General features: G+C 33.3%; 1 protein-coding gene across 1 annotated transcript; it reads right to left on the bottom strand.

Annotated features, from left to right (window-relative positions):
* Positions 1-5566: 5566 nt before the first annotated feature.
* THITE_2057984 (uncharacterized protein) lies at positions 5567-5839 on the bottom strand (the record flags this gene model as incomplete). The annotated part of the gene is made up of 1 exon (XM_003657059.1): positions 5567-5839. A coding segment is annotated over one exon (273 nt), but the record flags the coding sequence as incomplete, so codon positions are not given.
* Positions 5840-17571: the final 11732 nt, after the last annotated feature.

The raw sequence follows: 17571 nt of genomic DNA, 5'->3' as shown, positions 1-17571 counted from the left end.
CCTTTTTTAAAGGAACGCTTGTTACCCCTAACCGCGGTATAGTTATAGGTACCCTTGCTACAGTTGTATATAACAAGTGCCTAGGGATAAGAAGAAAAAGATAGCGTCCTCGCTATTATTATAGAACTCAATATAGGATAAAGGAGCATATAGAAAGGAAGAAAACTAATCTACATTATACCCTATATAGGATTTCTATATCCGTTATTCTGGTCTATAGTAAGGTCCTCCGTTACGATTTACCTATTCATTTGTTCCACTTATCTAGGTCGACAATACTATCGCTAGTGTATAGGTCGTCCCTAGCTACCTTCGACGTCTTCGTGGCTACTCTACGTTCAGTAGATATAAGTATCTTCTTAACTTTCTTAGGAGGATATATTAGCGTCTCCTACACCTTATCGTCGATTGTTACTTTTCTCTAGCGCTTACTACCTATAACCTCGACAGTTTTAGCTCCTAACGTCGATCGGGTATCGTCGTTATACTAACTCTATAGCGTCTTAGCCAACGTTGCTAGTATAACCGATAGTATAGCTTTGGCTATAGGTGTCTTGCTTAGCGTCTTCTATATAGACAACTATATAGCTTTAACGGTATATACCGTAGTTATAGTTATAGTATAAGCGATCTTAGATACTGCTTTATAGTAGCTAGTAGTCTAAATGGATATTCTAGCTTGTTTTATAACAACTGCCTTTATAGTAGGTAAATCTATCGTAGCGACTTAGATCTCAATAGCTACTAAGCGGCGCTCAACGTCCTATATACACTATACTAGTCCTATATAAATGCCGTTGTATAGATTTATTGTCGTTTAGGTAGCAAGGTCGATCTTCTCTAGAAGGGCGTTGTTCTTATAACGGAGATCTATTATAATCTTGTTGTATACTAGCTATAGATCGTTGATCTTTACTATCTAGTGATAATATATATTATCAAGGTCGCCCTAGAAGGTAAGACTACTAGGATCTAGGTTACTAGCTTTACTATTTGCTTCTAATATACTAATGAACTTTGCTAATTCTACTACGGTTTTTTCGACTTCTTTAATATAGACTTAGTACTTTTAGGCGAATTGAAGTAGATCCTTAGTTAACGTTTATACCACTTTTATATTTGCTTATAGAGATTTAATAGCGTTATCGTTTATAGTAACCGTATAGCTAGCATTGCTCGTTACATCTATAGCTTAGACGTTGTTGTAATAGGCTAGTCTAAGCTCTATTAATATTATATTTATAGAAGGGTTGCCCTCGCCCTTAGGTGAGATATAACGTAATATAAGGATTTCTATCATAGTCGGTATATAGCTTACTATAACTATACCTATCTCTTAGAACTCTTTAAGGGCTCTTTTAATCGTGCCTTTAATCCTTTAAATATATAGGTTATATACAAAGCTAGTAGGCTTGTTATTAAAATCCTTCTTCAAGACTATACAGTAGAACCTAGTGAATTACATTGCTAGCTTAGCTATATATTTGTTATTATAACTAAAATCTATATATATATAAGCAAGTGCTTCGTTTATAGTAGCGATATACTTGTTTATAGCTTTAGTTAAACGCTAAGAGTATCTATACGATATATAGGTTTCTTAAAGCTCTAGGATACAGTGTAGCTTAGTCGCTATATCCTCCTTATCACTAGTATAATTGGTACTATTGTCGTCGAAGACGTCTAGGTCGTCGTTAGTTGTAGTAGCCTCGTCTTCTAACGCGATATATAGAGCTTACTAGACTTCCTAGCGCTATACGCTAGTAGAGGAGACGTTGCTAATTTCCAGATACTTGATCCCTAGTATACATTGTAGAGGCTACTCCCTTTTCGTATATTTATAAGTTAAGAGAGTTTCTAAGCGCTTTTATATAGCGTTGCTATCTAGCGCTTTATCGTAGTCCTTATAGACTTCCTATTTGTTGTTAGACACTACGATAAGGTCTATAGTAACATTCTACTATCGCTCTTTATAAACGGTCTCTAAGCTATTTTAGATTACTTTAGCTATATCAGCTTCTTTAGTAGCCATTATTTCGTTATTATAAATAGTTCTAGTAACAATGTCTTTAATAACAGTCTAGTAAGACGTAGAAGCTCCTAGGGTATACAAAGGAACGCTAGGCGTATTATCGATTTTCTTTGCTCCTCCTATTTATTTAGCTATAAGTCGGGTACTTTCCCTCTTTTAGGTATTAGTAGTATAGCCTTTAGCGAACGTCTTTCTCGTATAGGGAAGTATCTTATAAGCGACGAAGGCTAGTCGGGTATCTCCCTCTATAATATTGATATAATTGTATTCGAGTACTTTGCTACTCGATAACGTTAATAAGCTAAGAGAATCGACTATATAGTCGCCTTTGTCGTTGATATAGGTATCGTAAAAATATATAGTGGATTATCTCGATTTATAAATATAGCGTAAGCGTATACCAACTAATAGTAGCTTATATAAATATATATAGCTTAGTGATAAAAAGGTCTAACAATCGATTATATAGCAAATACGAATAACTATAATAAGGAATTATTAGGGAAGATAGATATATTAAGGTTGATATACAAAGAGAAAAGAAATTATAGTAGCCTACGTTGGGCTATTCTAAAAGTAAATAAAAACAATAGCGTAGTACTTATAGCCAATGAACAGTATTACTATCTAATAGTAGCTAGAGAATAGAACATTATACCTTTAAGGCTCGAAGCCCTATACCTTTATAGCAATAGGATAGCTTTCCTTAACTATTTGTAGGTCAAAGTCAATAGTAAATCTATATATAGGAAAACTAGGATAAGTAAAGTGCTTAACGAACTGAATGACTATACTTTTGTAACTAAAAGCGTTGGTAATATCTAAGTAAAGGGTAAAGAGAGGAAAAACTAAAAGATCTATAAGATAGAGGATAGCGCTTATATATCTAATAGCGATATAGTAGTAATAGATATATTAAAGCGAATATATTCTAACAAGGAAAGTATAAACGAACGAAAGGAAGAGAGGGAAATAGGGAAATAGGAAAGAAGGAAAGGGAAAGTCAATAACAGTATAGCTATTAGTAGTCGTTGCCCTTCCTTCGTAGTAGCTCGACGACAACTCGGTCTAGGATCGAGGAATCTCTTTCACTTCCTCCTATTCCTTAGTAGCGATATCTTTGTTATAGTGTTCCTTCTCCTAGTCGATAGGGTATACCTTTTTATACTCTTCGACAAGTTCCCTAGCACTATCAATAAGCTAGATATATAGGATCTACTAGTCGTCCTTAGTAGTAAATCCTTTCTATTGTACTAGATATTCGACCTTAGGTCTTTGGTTCCTCTAGATGATATATCGTTGTACAATTCTCTTGATTTCCTAATACTTGTCTCTATCAACGATTATAAGGCTAGGGGGCTCCGTATTATAGCCAAAGGGGTCTTTCCTTTAATTCGGTTTCTATAACTAGGAAACTAAAACTATAGGATAGACTTTCCAACTAGCTAAGAAGTTAAGCTTATAGACGTTCTTATCGATTTTATAGACAATTTTAAATAGTCTTGCCTACTATAGCGACCACTTTCGTTTAGGCTTTCCTAGGAGATAGTATCCGTTGTATAATTGTAGATAAATAATATCTCCTACTTCGAACTTAGTAGGTATATACTTGTCGTTATAAAGTATCTTCGCGATAGCGCCTATATAATCGATCTATTCTACTACTTCCTTCTAATACTATTGTCTAAGGACATTAATAGCTTTAGCGAAGGCAACGATACCCTTTTTATAGTAAAGTATATCTAGGATAAAGCGTAGTTTAAAGCTATATACCAACTTATTTAACGATCTTCTAATAGTGACTATAAGCGTATTATTAAGGTTATATTGCAATGTAGGGAGAAGTAGAGGCTATAGCGTTCCTAGTTTTTCTATAGCTTCTATACGGATAGCGATTTCTACTATTTAGTTTGTCCTCTCTAACTGACTATCTATCTAAGAATAATAGGCTATCGAGAAAAGGAGGCTAACGCCTAAGATACAAAAGATTTCCTTCTATAGGTCAGAGGTGAACTTGGTATCTCGGTTACTAATAATTTATACTAGGAGTCCCTAATCTATATATATCAACGCTTTAAAGATTATAATAGCCTATTCCTCTATTAATATTTTATCGTTTCTAGCTATAAGAAGCTTCTTTTTACTAAACTTATAGGTAATAGTATATATAGCGTTGAGGATTAGATACTTTTTTATTAACTATAGTATCCCTTTAGAAAGTATAATAGGTAAATCGACGATAAAATCTATAGTGATAATATAGAAAGGCTATAGCAGTATCTGAATTAGCTAAAAGTCTCTAGGCTTCGGTTCTCTTAAGGTCTAGTTCTCTTTATATATAGAATAGTACTAAATATATTTATATACTATCTAGCATTTTTAGTTAAATACGAATACTAAGAGGTTCGCTATTATATTGTCTATACTAAAGTGGTAAATATTGTTGTATACAATAATAAGAATGTCCTTAATATAGCTACTAGGGATATAAAGCTTCTTCGCTCCTTCGTAGTCGACGTAGTAGAGGAGACCGTCCTTTAGTTCGTAGGATCTAAGCTATAGCTTTCGATACTACTTTCTTTATAGCTCTCCTTCTCGCTTTTTATATTCTCTCTACTTAGCAATCTTCTTAGCTCGTTCTTCTATATTATAGAGACTCCTAATAATCTTATTGTATTAACGGTCATTGGGGTAAGCTACGATCAACTTAGCTTTAAACTTATTACTAATAATTAGTTCGAAGGTGCTAGTATCTATAATATAGTATTCCTCGATATCGATCTAGGTAGCGGACCAAATGTCCTTTAGTTCATTGGTAGCGTCTCGGGTTTCGTTAGGGGCGTCCTCCTCGAAGGTCGGTAGGTATAATAAGGCGTCTAATACAACGTTGAGCTTTCCTAGTATATAGAAAATGTTGAGGTCGAACTAGGATAGCTAGTTTATAGCGTTAGCGAGCTTTAGGTTAGCCTTTATAAGGTCTATAGTAGCGAGAGACGTATACTTTACAATACCTCTAGTTGCTATATAGTCTATTAGGATATTTATAGGATATTAGTTTAACTATATTATTTTTCAAAGCTTCTTAACTGCCTATATAATAGTAGCGACTTCTACTTCTATACTCCTATACTTCTTTTCTACATTAGAAGTTAGGTAGGACAAGAATATAATAGGCTAGATCTCGCTACTTAGGATATCTTAGCTAGGGATATTAGTATCGTCCTATTTGCTATAGAGTTGAAAGACAATTACTCTATATCCTTTACTATTTACGTCGAGCTTAATAAATAGCGGCTTATTAGTATAGTAATAATATAGGAAGTACTACTTATATAGGTATTTCTATAGTAATCTAAAGGACTCTAGTTCTATTAATATAGGCTCGAATTTAATGTTCGAAGTAAATACTTTCCTAACGTTCTTCGACTTAGTGATAGGAAGGTCTTTGCTTACTCTCCTTTAGGTAAGGAGCTTGGTTTTATAGTCCTATAGAGGCTACACTTTCGCTATATACTATAGAATACTTTTATATAGCTATTTAGCTATACCAAAGTACTGCTCTAAGGTCTCAAGGGTATTAAGGAACTTAAGTTTCTTAAATATAGCGATCCTATCGTCTATCTTAGCTACTCCTTCGCTATTAACTATATAGCTAAGCAGTCTTACTAATAGGTAGGCTATAAAGGATTTTTCTATTGAAATATAAATATATACCTTGTTAAGGATATCGAGAACCGTCTTAATATACTTGAGATACTCCTCTATATTCTTACTAGCAATGATGATGTCGTTGATATAGACGTATATAAAGTGCTTATACTTATAGAATAAATAGTCTATAAAGCATTGTATAAAAGCTAGTAAGTTTTTAAATCCTATTAGTACAATGTTCGAACGTTCTAAACCTCTAGGACTGATAACTACTATATAGTTATAGTGTTCTTCTATAATTGGAAGCTAGAAGAAGAATCTAAAGGCGTCGAATACTATAAAGATCGTATTGCCTATTATTATATTTATAATGTCGTCTTAGTTAGGCAATAGGTATATATCTAGTACTACTAACGTATTTAGGGGCTAAAGGTCTACTATAGCTCTACCTTTCGTTTTTCTAGCAATTGTATAATAGACTACGAAGACTAGGTAAACGATAGAGGTTGGCTAGTCTATAAAGTCTATCTTTCTTTATATATATAGTTTATTATATTCTTTGTCGACGATCGCTTAGTCTTTAGCGCTTAGTAAATAAACCCGAATAGGCTTAAGCTAATTCTACTATCTATCGACAAGTAGAATTCTTATCTTCTGATCCTTTAGTATAGGGACAATACTATAGTTATAGAAGACGTTATACTTGTCTAGCAATGCCTTTATCTCTTCTATATACCGTTTGTCTCTACTATAGACGTTTATCTCTACTACTGACTTAATGTATAGGATATCGTCTAGTTTCTCGATACTATAGAATAGCGTATAGAATTTCTACTTAGTAGGTAGCTTATACTCATCCTCTATTAGTATCTTTGTTATCGTTTCTTTACCGCTAGGCTCCTATTATATAGTCGTCGTTATCTATATATATTTATCATCTATAATGTCATTCTAGGTCTACTATATAAGGTTCTATACTATTGCCTAGATGTCCTTCTCTAGGCTATACTAAAGAAGGTGTCTAATACACTATCCTTTGACAATAGTGATTAGACGAGCAGTATTGTTCTTTACAATAGCCTAGTATACGCTTTTTATATCTACGATAGTGTCTAGTATACCCTCAATATATAAAGCGAAGTAGAGTTTACGTTTCTAGCTATCTAGATTGTCGTTATCGATATCTATATACTCGAATATAGTCTTAATTAGGTGTTCTATTATAGGTGCGACCGTTATAGTATTTATAGCTTTTACCTTCTAGATTATTCTTTTCTATTCTATATATACTCTCACCTTTATATTGTAGATAGACTAGAAGTAATAGGTAGATATATTAAGGTCAATCTTTACTTTATTATAGAATATAAAGTTAGTTCTAATTAATAGTTTCGCTTTTAAACCTTTAATAACGTTGGCTATTATAGTGAAGTAACTATCTACTTTAGTACTATAGACGATTCCTTAGATATAGAAGTCAAACTCAACTTGCTTCTTAACTTTGGTATAGGCTTTAACGCCTTTAACAAAGTATAGCTTTACGTCAATCTAATATAGGTTCTTAGCCCACTTAGAGATAAACTCCTTATCGACGAGGTTAATATTACTATCTATATTAAAGTAAACCTTAGTACCTAGCTCGCCTAGGTTTACACTAATATTGATTATAAGGTATATAGCTTACTTGTCTAATGCTTTTAGTAGCGGTATATATAGCTATACTTCTACGATCTATCTTTTAATTAGTATAAAGTTTATATCTTTACTATTAAGCTCGTCTTCGTTGTTACTAAAGTTGTACTAACGGTCTATTTAGAGTTATATAGGTTTACACTTATCTTCGTCGCCGTCGTTAGCTATATATTTAAAAAGCTTATAATATATCGCGAAGACTCTACTATAAGCGATATATTGCTAAATCTACAAGAGTTGTCGTAGTAGTTTATTCTAGCTTAGTCTAGGCTAGTAAAAAGTATAATATAAGTAGTAAAAATTGTTGGCTTCCTCGTCTTTCGATTCTTCGTCTTTAGCTTCAATATTATATTCGTCGATAAAAATATACTTAGTCTTCTCTAGCATTTTATAATAAAGGTTAGTATCTTCGTCGTCTCCTATCACTATAATCTCGCTATAGTATAAGAAGGTACCGTCTTCGAACTACTTCTTATATATATATATCCAAATCCATTAAAGTTGTTGAGGTCAAGGCGATCTTCTTTAGTTGCTATTGTCGCCTCTTCTCTAGCCGTTGAACAGTTTAAGTCCTCCTCTATAATCGTTAAATAGTCAATATCCTCTTCTATATCTAGTTATACTATAGAAGTTTCAGTTACTAAATAGTTGTACTTAGTCACTATCTCTATACCAATTGTTTCTAAGTCGCTAGGGTTTGTCTTTGTCTCTTTTCTAAGGATTATAATATCCTTTTCTACCTCTTCCTATCTAGAAGGCTCTACTATCCTCCTAGTCGTCTCCTCGTCCTTCGTCGTTGTACTCTATATCTATATTGTTGGCAATAGGACTATAGCTAATAATATAGCCCTTGGCAATATCCTAGCAAAGCTTATCTCTAACGATATATACTTTAGTATCAAGAATACTAAGGAATATACTTATCTCTATAGTTATATCTAATTTAAGGTATAGCTAACGAAGTTCTAAATAAAGGTAGTTATATAGGTATATTAGACGTTGCTCTTTAGTAGTATCTCCCTAAATATATATATATTTAAAGTATTCTATAGTAAATTTCTAGATTAGCTTGTCTTTATAGTTGTCCCTTATAGTATACTAGTTTTCGTTTAACTATTTCTCTACTTTATATCTCTTAATACTAAACTCCTTTTTTAAACGTTTAGTCTATACTTTTATAAATATAGTTAGTACTACCTTTTCTATAGTAGAGAACTACTATTTATACTATTATAGCGCTAATCCTCGAAGTAAAGTCTATATCTCTATATATAAGGTCTCTTCTCTTACTAGGTAATATCTAATAACCTAATCTACCTATTTAACCTAAAGGTTAACGTCCCTATAATATAACTACTGTTTATTATACTATAGGTCCTAGGGTTCCTTAGCCTTATTCTCTATATCTAGCTAGAAGAGACTAGTGTCCTAAATCTTCTATTTCGACATAGGTATAGACGGTTATAAAAACATAGTACTTTCGTCCTTAGTTTTAAGCTAATGGTCTTCTACGCCTATAGCCCTGTTCGCCTTTTTGATTATAACGTTTAGGTTCTCTATTATTCTAGCTATCTAGGTAAGAAAGTCCTATATAGCGAAAGTAGCTTAGATATCTATAGCTCTAGCTACTTGTCTAGAGGGTCTAGCTCCCTATCTAAAGGGTTTAGCTACTTATCTATATAGTAGGCTTAGTATCTCTTAGAATAGTAAGAAGACACTAGAATCGACTAAACTATCTATATATTCCGTTCTAAAGTTCTAAATAACTATACCTAGTCTAGGAAGCCTAGATAGGTACTAGGATAGTTGGCTAGGCGTCTATAGCAACGGCTAGGGAATTTAGTCGAAAGTACTAATTAGCTAAGCTATTAGAAATAATAGGTCTTCCTCTTTAGGTTATCGGTTCTAAGGCGGTAGATCCTATAATCCTCTTTATAGTCTTTAGTAGTATCCACTAAGATTGTAGCTACTAACGATATAGGTTTTATATCCCTATTGAAGAATAGTTGGTATATCCTAGGTTTCTAGTTGCTCCTAGAAGGTTAGGCTTAGTAGAGTTGCTAGCTAGTTCTTAGTCGAATTGTATCTAGTTCTTACTAATGTTTTTAGCGATATAGCTAGTCCTAGTTGCTAATCGTCGATCCCCTAAGGCTTCAAGGTCTCTAGTGGTCCTCGACTCTCTAGTACTAAAGTCTTTAGTGTTTCTTAGGTTAAGTCCTTAGTCTCCGAGGTAGCGTCTTCGATCCTAGGGTCTAGGATAAAGTTCTTACTAATAGCTACTTAGACTTTATACTTAATAATTATAAGGTAAGTATAAGGAATATAATTATCGAATATCTAAGAGGGAGAATACTCTACAATATATAGTATTTTAGTATACCGTTAGGCGTAGACGTCTCTTTCTAGTACCTCTTTAAGTAATACTATAGCTTCTAAGTATTAGAGTTCTTAGGGATTAATAGCGGTTACCTACTAGACGTTGTAGATAACCTCGAAGTCCTTAATAAACTTAAGTGTCTACTATACATCCCTATAGACATTGACGTTTATAAGGCTTAAATTCGTCTAGCTTCTAACTCCTTATAAATGCTTAGTACTAAAATAATAGTAGCTAGGTCGTAAACCGGTTCGTTATAGATTGTATACTCCGAAGCTTACTCCTTTATAAAGGAGTATTATCTACCTTAGGCGTTGCTCTATATAACTTACTAGGTATAACTTGTAATATCTCCCGATCCGAACTTAGCTCCCTTCGATAGGAAGCGAATAGATTCAAATCGTTAGTAGGCACCACTTGTTATATATAGATAGTGCTCAGTGACTATCTAGCGGTAAATGTATAAGGGTAAGAAAGATCAATGCCTCTTAGCCTCGTTAGCTAATAAGGCGGCACTCTTGAACACTAGTATATATTATAAAAGTATATTGATATAGTCTACTGTTCTACGAAGGGGTTGCGGGCAAGGTTCCCTTTTTTAAGGGAACGCTTGTCACCCTTGACCGCAGTGCGGTTATAGGTGCCCTTGCCACAGTTGTGTGTGATATATATAATAGATACTATCTTCTAAGAAAGCTTAAACGAAAGTGGTTACTATAGTAGATAAGACTATTTAAGATTATTCGTAAAATCGATAGGAACGTTTATAAGCTTAACTTCCTAGCTAGTTAGAAAGTCTATCCTATAGTTTCAATTTCCTAGTTATAGAAACTAGATTAGGGGAAAGACCTCTTTAGCTATAATATAGAACCCCCTAGCCCTATAATCGTTGATAAAGACGAGTATTAGGAAGTTGAGAGAATTGTATAACGGCGTATCACTTATAGGAATAGGAGACCTAAAGTCGAGTATCTAGTATAATAAAAAGAGTATATCGCTAAGGACGACTAGTAGATCAAACGTATTTAGTTCGTTGATAGCGCTAGAGAGCTTATCGAAGAATATAAAAGAGTATATCCTATCGACTAGGAGAAGGAATACTATAATAAAGGTATCGCTATTAAAGAGTAGGAAGTAGTAACAAAGATCCTTTAATCCTAGAACTAAGTTGTTGTTAAGCTATTATAGAGGAAGGGTAGTAACTAGTAATAGCTATACTGTTACTAACTTTCTCTTTCTTTCTTTTCTATTTCCCTTTCTTCCTTTTATTTACTTATACTTTCTTTGATAAAATATATTTACTTTACTATATCTATTACTATTATACTACTATTAGACGTATAAACGTTGTCCTCTATTCTATAGATCTCCTAGTTTTTCTTCTCTTTACCCTTTATTTAGATATTATTAACGCTTTTAGTTATAAAACTATAGTTATTTAGTTTGTTAAGTACTTTACTTATCTTAGTTTTCTTATATATAGATTCGCTACTAACTTTAACTTATAAATAGTTAGAGAAAGCTATCCTATTGCTATAAAGGTATAGGGCTTCGAGCTTTAAGGGTACAATGTTCTATTCTTTAGCCGCTACTAGATAGCAATACTGTTTATCGGCTATAGGCACTATACTATTGTTTTTATTTACTTCTAGAATAGCTTAATGTAGGCTACTACAATTTCCTTTCTCTTTATATATTAACCTTAATATATCTATCTTCTTTAACAATTCCTTATTATAGTCATTTATATTCGCTATACAATCGATCGTTAAACCTTTTTATTATTAAACTATATATATTTATATAAGTTGCTATTAGTCGGTATATGTCTATACTATATTTGCAACTTAAAATAATCCACTATATATTTTTATAGTATCTATATTAACGATAGAGGCGACTATATAGTCGATTCTCTTAGCTTACTAACGTTATTAAGTAGCGAAGTACTTAAGTACAATTATATCGATATTATAGAGGGAAATACCTAACTAGCCTTTATCACTTATAAGATGCCTCCCTATATAAGAAAGACGCTCGCTAAAGGCTATACTACCAATACCTAGAAGAGAGAGAGTGCCTAACTTATAGCTAAGTAAGTAGGGAGAGCAAAGGAAATTAATAATATATCTAACGTTCCTTTATACGCCTTAGAAGCTTCTATATCCTATCGAGCTATTACTAAAGACGTTGCTATTAGAACTATTTACAACAACGAAATAATAGCTATTAAGGAAGCTAATATAGCTAAAGCAATCTAAAATAGCTTAGAGACTGTTTATAAGAAGTAGTAGTAGAATATTACTATAGACCTTATTATAGTGTTTAACGACGAATAGAAAGTCTATAAGGACTATAACAAAACGTTGGATAGCAATGCTATATAAGAGCGCTTAGGAATTCTCCTAACTTATAAGTATATAGAAGGGGAGTAGCCTTTACAATATCCGCTAGGGATTAAGTATTTAGAAATTAGTAATGTTACCTCCGCTAGCGTATAGCGCTAGGAAGTCTAGCAAGCTCTATATATTATATTAGAAGACGAGGCTACTATAATTGACGACGACCTAGACATCTCTGATAACGATAGTACTAATTACACTAGTGATAAGGAGGATATAGCAACTAAACTTGATATAGAGAAGTGCTATAGATATATAGAATAACAAGATATAGATTTATAATAGTAGTAGATCGAAGATCTAGGCAGTAGTACGCTAAGAAATATATATCTATAGGGTAGAACATATATATATACACCGCTTGCCTAAATAGGCCTAGCGTTGCAAAGTCTATAATATAGAGCGTAGGGCACCCTTATCTAATCTATATATATAGATATATAGGTTATATAACCCCCCTATTCCTCTTGCCCTATATTAAGTCTAGGCCTATAGGAAAAAATAGCAATGCCCTCATTGCCTTACCTATCTAGATCCTCTATATCGTCAAATACTCTTTAATCAAGTACTACGATATAAGGCTAGAAGCGTAGTGCTAGATTGATCCGGATAGCGATTAACTAGCTTTTTCTACATCTTGTCGTTATTAGTAGGAACAAGGTTTTTACAAGGCTAGCTACGCTTACAAGCCAGTTGAGGTGCCTAATTAGGTATAAGAGGCTCTTTTTAAAAGACTAGGCGATCTAGATAATCGCCTTTATAAGCCTAGTATTCGTTGATTAGATACTATATATAACGTAGCTTATATATAGTCTTCTAAACGCTCTCTTCTTAGCTATAGCTAGTCTATTTAATTAAGTATTTAAGGCCTTTATATATAACTTTGTAGTTAAAGATTATATCAACCTTATATTTATCGTCTAATTCGTTGTTATTAGAGGAATGGTCCAATTGAAAGTCGACGATTAGGCTAGAAGGTGGCGTATTATAGCTAAAGGGATCCTCTTCCTAAGAAGCTAGGCGAAGGTAGACGACGGAAATGACTAGGTAGATACCTATATTAGCTAGGAGATCTAGTTCGTATACTAGACGCCTAACGTAGCGTTTAATTAAAAAAGGCCTAGCGCGCTATTGCAAATACTTCTAGGACGGGTTACCTAGGAGATAGTAACTATAGTATAGGTATAAATAAACCTTGTCGCCTATATTGAACTCGATATCGCGATATTTACTATTGTAATAGCACTTAGTATATACTATAGCGAAGTCTATACTTAATTAAACATCCTAACGTAGAACATTTTATAGAGCTAGAATAGTAGCTAGCTTAATAGTAGCCTAGTTAGTAAAAGCTTCTAAAGGTCTAGGAAGCTTAAAGCTAAAGAGCTATTTATAAAGCGAGGATTTAACGGCTTTAATATAAGCGTTGTTAAAGTACTATTGTAGAGGTACAATAATATCTAGCCAATTGCCTTTAGGGCACTCGAATATATAGAAGTAGATTGCGATTTCTACTATCTAGTTCTTATACTCCGAAAGGCCATCCGTTTATAAGTAGTAGGATATTGTTATTAGCAATTTAGTACTTAGAGCCTTCTAAACGCTTTACTAAAGGTCGGAAATAAACTTATAATTGTAGTCGAAGATAATCGTAGTAGGTATACCCTAGTCGCTAAAAAGCAATTAGCAAATTAGAATATACCTTTATTCCTAAGCTAAATAGCTAGAATTACTAGGAATAAAGAGGGTATACTTCGATAACTTATAAAATACTATAAGCAAATTATCGAAGTGGTCGTAGTTCGGGAGCTACTAAGGTAAACCGGTAGCTAGGACCTTTGGTAGGCCTAGAATAAAATCGATAGCGATAATATATATTAGCAAGGTATTAGATAGTCGAATTGATTAATAGTTACCTAGTTTAGGGCAACGATCTATTGTATTAACTTAGTACTTTAGGTATAGTTTAATGTACTTCTTAACGTTATAGGTTTTATAAGCTATCGATATACCTTGTAAGTCGTATAATATCCGCTTAGTACTAAAGTAGTATTTTTTATTATAGATAGCTTCTAAGATAGTCTAAATTATATTGTAAGGTATATAGAGTAAACGTAATCCGTTGAGTTAAATATTATAGAGAAGGCTATTTACAAGGATAAATAGGAGGCTAGGCTAAGAGAAAACCTTGCTATTGCCCTTAGTAGCTAATTTAATAGTAAGATCTTTGATAATAGCGGTATACTTAGCGTTATAAGAGTATATAGCTATAAAGCGAGCTTAAAGGCCATTATCTAGTTTCACTTCTACGAAGGCGAACTAGATATTGTCGAGGACTACGTCGTTGTTATCGGAGCTATTCTCGTAGTTCAGATTATCCTATAGAGCTTTTAAATGGCTAAGTACATTAAACACTAGGTTTAAGCGGCTTAGAAGGTAATAGATCTCTAAGTTGTACTATAAAAGGTAAATAAAGACATTGATAAGCTTACAATTAGCTTGCTTAATAGACGATATATCTAAAATAGTCTAGTTGACGATGCCTTTTATAGAGGTATAATCTATAAGGACAACGATAGGCTTATACAACGAATAGATTATAGTATATAGCTTCTTAACTACCTAGACAAGGTAGGCAACTTCCTATTTAGAAGGCCTATACTAGAGTTCCTCCTTTGTAAGGTACTAGCTTAGAAATATAATAGGCTAAACCTAGGTTGATAGGATAACAGTCCTAGGCTTCTACTTATAACTATCGGCAAGGTAGAACGCTATAACGCTAAAGCTATACTCTAGGTATCTATCGATCTATAAGAAGAGGGTCTTACTAAGGTCGAAGTAAACTAAAATAGTAGGGTCTAGCTTATAGATAGTATCTTAGATAGCTTCGAAAGAGGCCTTTTCAATAGGCGTTGGTTTAAAGAAAGTTTTAGCGCAATAGGTAGTACGCTTGCCAAGGTTGCTATTTTCTACTTAGCTAGTTGCTTAGCCTTTTGTAAATAGCACTGTCTTACAGTTCTAGAGAAGCTTAATAAGCTATATATAGTATAGGATTAGATAGCGTAGAAATCCTAAGGCGCCAATATACTACTCTAAGGCCTTTAGGTTATTTAGAAAGGCAAGGTTCCTAAAGGTAGCGATATAGTGCTCTATATTAGTTAATCTAAATCTATTAATATAGAAACTAAGTAGCTCTATACTAGGATATACGATATACGATTTAGCTAGTATAATAGAGATATTCTTCTTCTTAAATAAGCTAAAAATAGTTTCTAGGTACTTAGTATACTTATTCGCAATATTGCTAAAGATAATAATATCGTCGATAAATATATAGGCGAAAGAGATATAAAGGCAAAGTAACTGATCTATAAAACGCTAGATATATATAAAGGTATTACAATAGTCTATTAGATATACTTTCGGCTATTCTAATCTGTAAGGGCTGATTAGGGTAAAGCGATTACAATATAAAGGATATATATCGAATTAGTAAAAGAAGGATATAGTATCGATCGTAATAATAAACTTCTTGCCTTATAAGTATACAATAATATCCAATTATAAAGGTAGAGGGTAGTTGTCAAGTACTATAACCTTGTTAAGAGTATATAAATCGATGACTATATAGCCCTTGATCTTACTATAAAAGGTATACTAAACGACAAATACCAGATATATAAAAGGAGTGGCCTTTGTAGCCTATTCGAAGCACTTTTACTAGTATAGTTCGTCGAAAGTAGTATTAAGAACTTTATAATCGCAAGCGCTTAGAGAGTATTAGCGAGCACGGATCTTCTAATACTACTAGCCTTCTATAAGAGGTACTCGTATTATATCCTCTTTGTCCTAGACAACTTGGCTTTTATCCTTCTATAGGTAGGGATAACGTTTAACGATATTAATAAATCGCTATACTAGCTTACAATCTTAGGTATATACGTATACGCCCTCTAAAGTAAGTATCTCTAGTAAGTCGGTAGGTATCTTAAGGCCTAGAGTCAAATACTTTTCTAGTACTATCGGCTTATAGTCATTAGAAGGCAACTTAAGGTTAGGATTATACCTATTAGTATAACTATTAGTGCTAGGATCTTAGATCGATTAGTGTAATATAGACTAAGTAGGCTAGCCTAGTAGATATACTAATTGGTATAATATAGGTCTAGATTTAGATAAAGTAGTTAGCTAATATACTACATTGCTATAAGGCGTTAATAGCTCTAGCGAACTTTGAGGAGATACTATAGTTTAAGGCGAAATATCGCTTATAAGTTGGGTAGAGTCTCCTAGAATAGTATAAACTGAGCTATATATATCGAATATAGTTGATATACTAGGGCTAGTATACTAAATAGCGGTTTAAATAGAACTAGGGTTCGTAGTAGTAGATATCGCTATTAAAGCGGTTGCTATAGTCAATGCTATAAAGGCTATTTCCTATAAATAGGCGAGGTAACTGCTATTATTAGTATCTTTAATATAGCCAATAGGATAGTGCTTTAGAATAGTAAGAACTCCTTTAGTTAGGTTCTTAAGAGCTACTACCTTAGGGGTCTTAGCGTTAATAATAGTGTTTAGTATAATAGAATAGCAAGCGTTGAACATTATAGACTAGTCTATTAGGAGAGGTTTATATTCTATAGCGATATACGCTTCCTACTTAGGCTATAAGGTGACGGTATATATAGTCTTGACCTTATATATATAGAGGAATATCTAGGTATATATAGCGAATAGTATATTGAATCCTCCTAGGATACTATATAGGCTAGCGATCTTTGTACTATAATCGATAGAGGCCTAATATAAATCTAGGAAGTTAGCTCCTAATAGAAGGTTAGTAGGTAGCTTATCTACTACCTAGGTAGACTAAGTGAACTTGAAGAGTACTAGGCTAGTAGCTATAACGTTTAGTAAGTAAATGACGAAGGTCGTCTACTAGGTAGACGAAGTCTTTCCAATGCTATAAATATAGCTATTACAGTGTTCGATCGAGTATTCGAAGATGCTTAGGAAGGTCTTATCGACAATTAAATAGCTAGTACCTAGATTAAAGTAAACTTCTAGGTCTTCGTAGTTAGGCTAAACGTAGGCCTTAATATATAAGTAGGTATAGGCGCTATATAGGCTGTCGATACTTAGGTTGGCCGCTTTAGGAGCCTCTTATACTTCTAGGTCGGTAGCGAAGTCTATAGCTAGACCGGAGCCTTTGGTAAGTAGGATATCGTCCTTCGAAGCGTCTTTGGCAATAGCGATAATATACTCTAAGCACTTAATGATACTAGAAGCGGCTACTAAATAGGTTTTTAGGTGTTTAAAGAGCTAGTTCTAAGAATCGAACAAAGTATTGTAGTATCTATAGGTTCGCTAGCCTAGGTTGGCCTAATTAGCTCGATAATAGTAAATGCTCTTAG

This window comes from Thermothielavioides terrestris, chromosome 5, assembly GCF_000226115.1.
Source record: "Thermothielavioides terrestris NRRL 8126 chromosome 5, complete sequence".
Lineage (NCBI taxonomy): Eukaryota > Fungi > Ascomycota > Sordariomycetes > Sordariales > Chaetomiaceae > Thermothielavioides > Thermothielavioides terrestris.
Note: the sequence above shows the minus strand (reverse complement) of the source record. Positions and strands in the feature narration are given on the sequence as shown.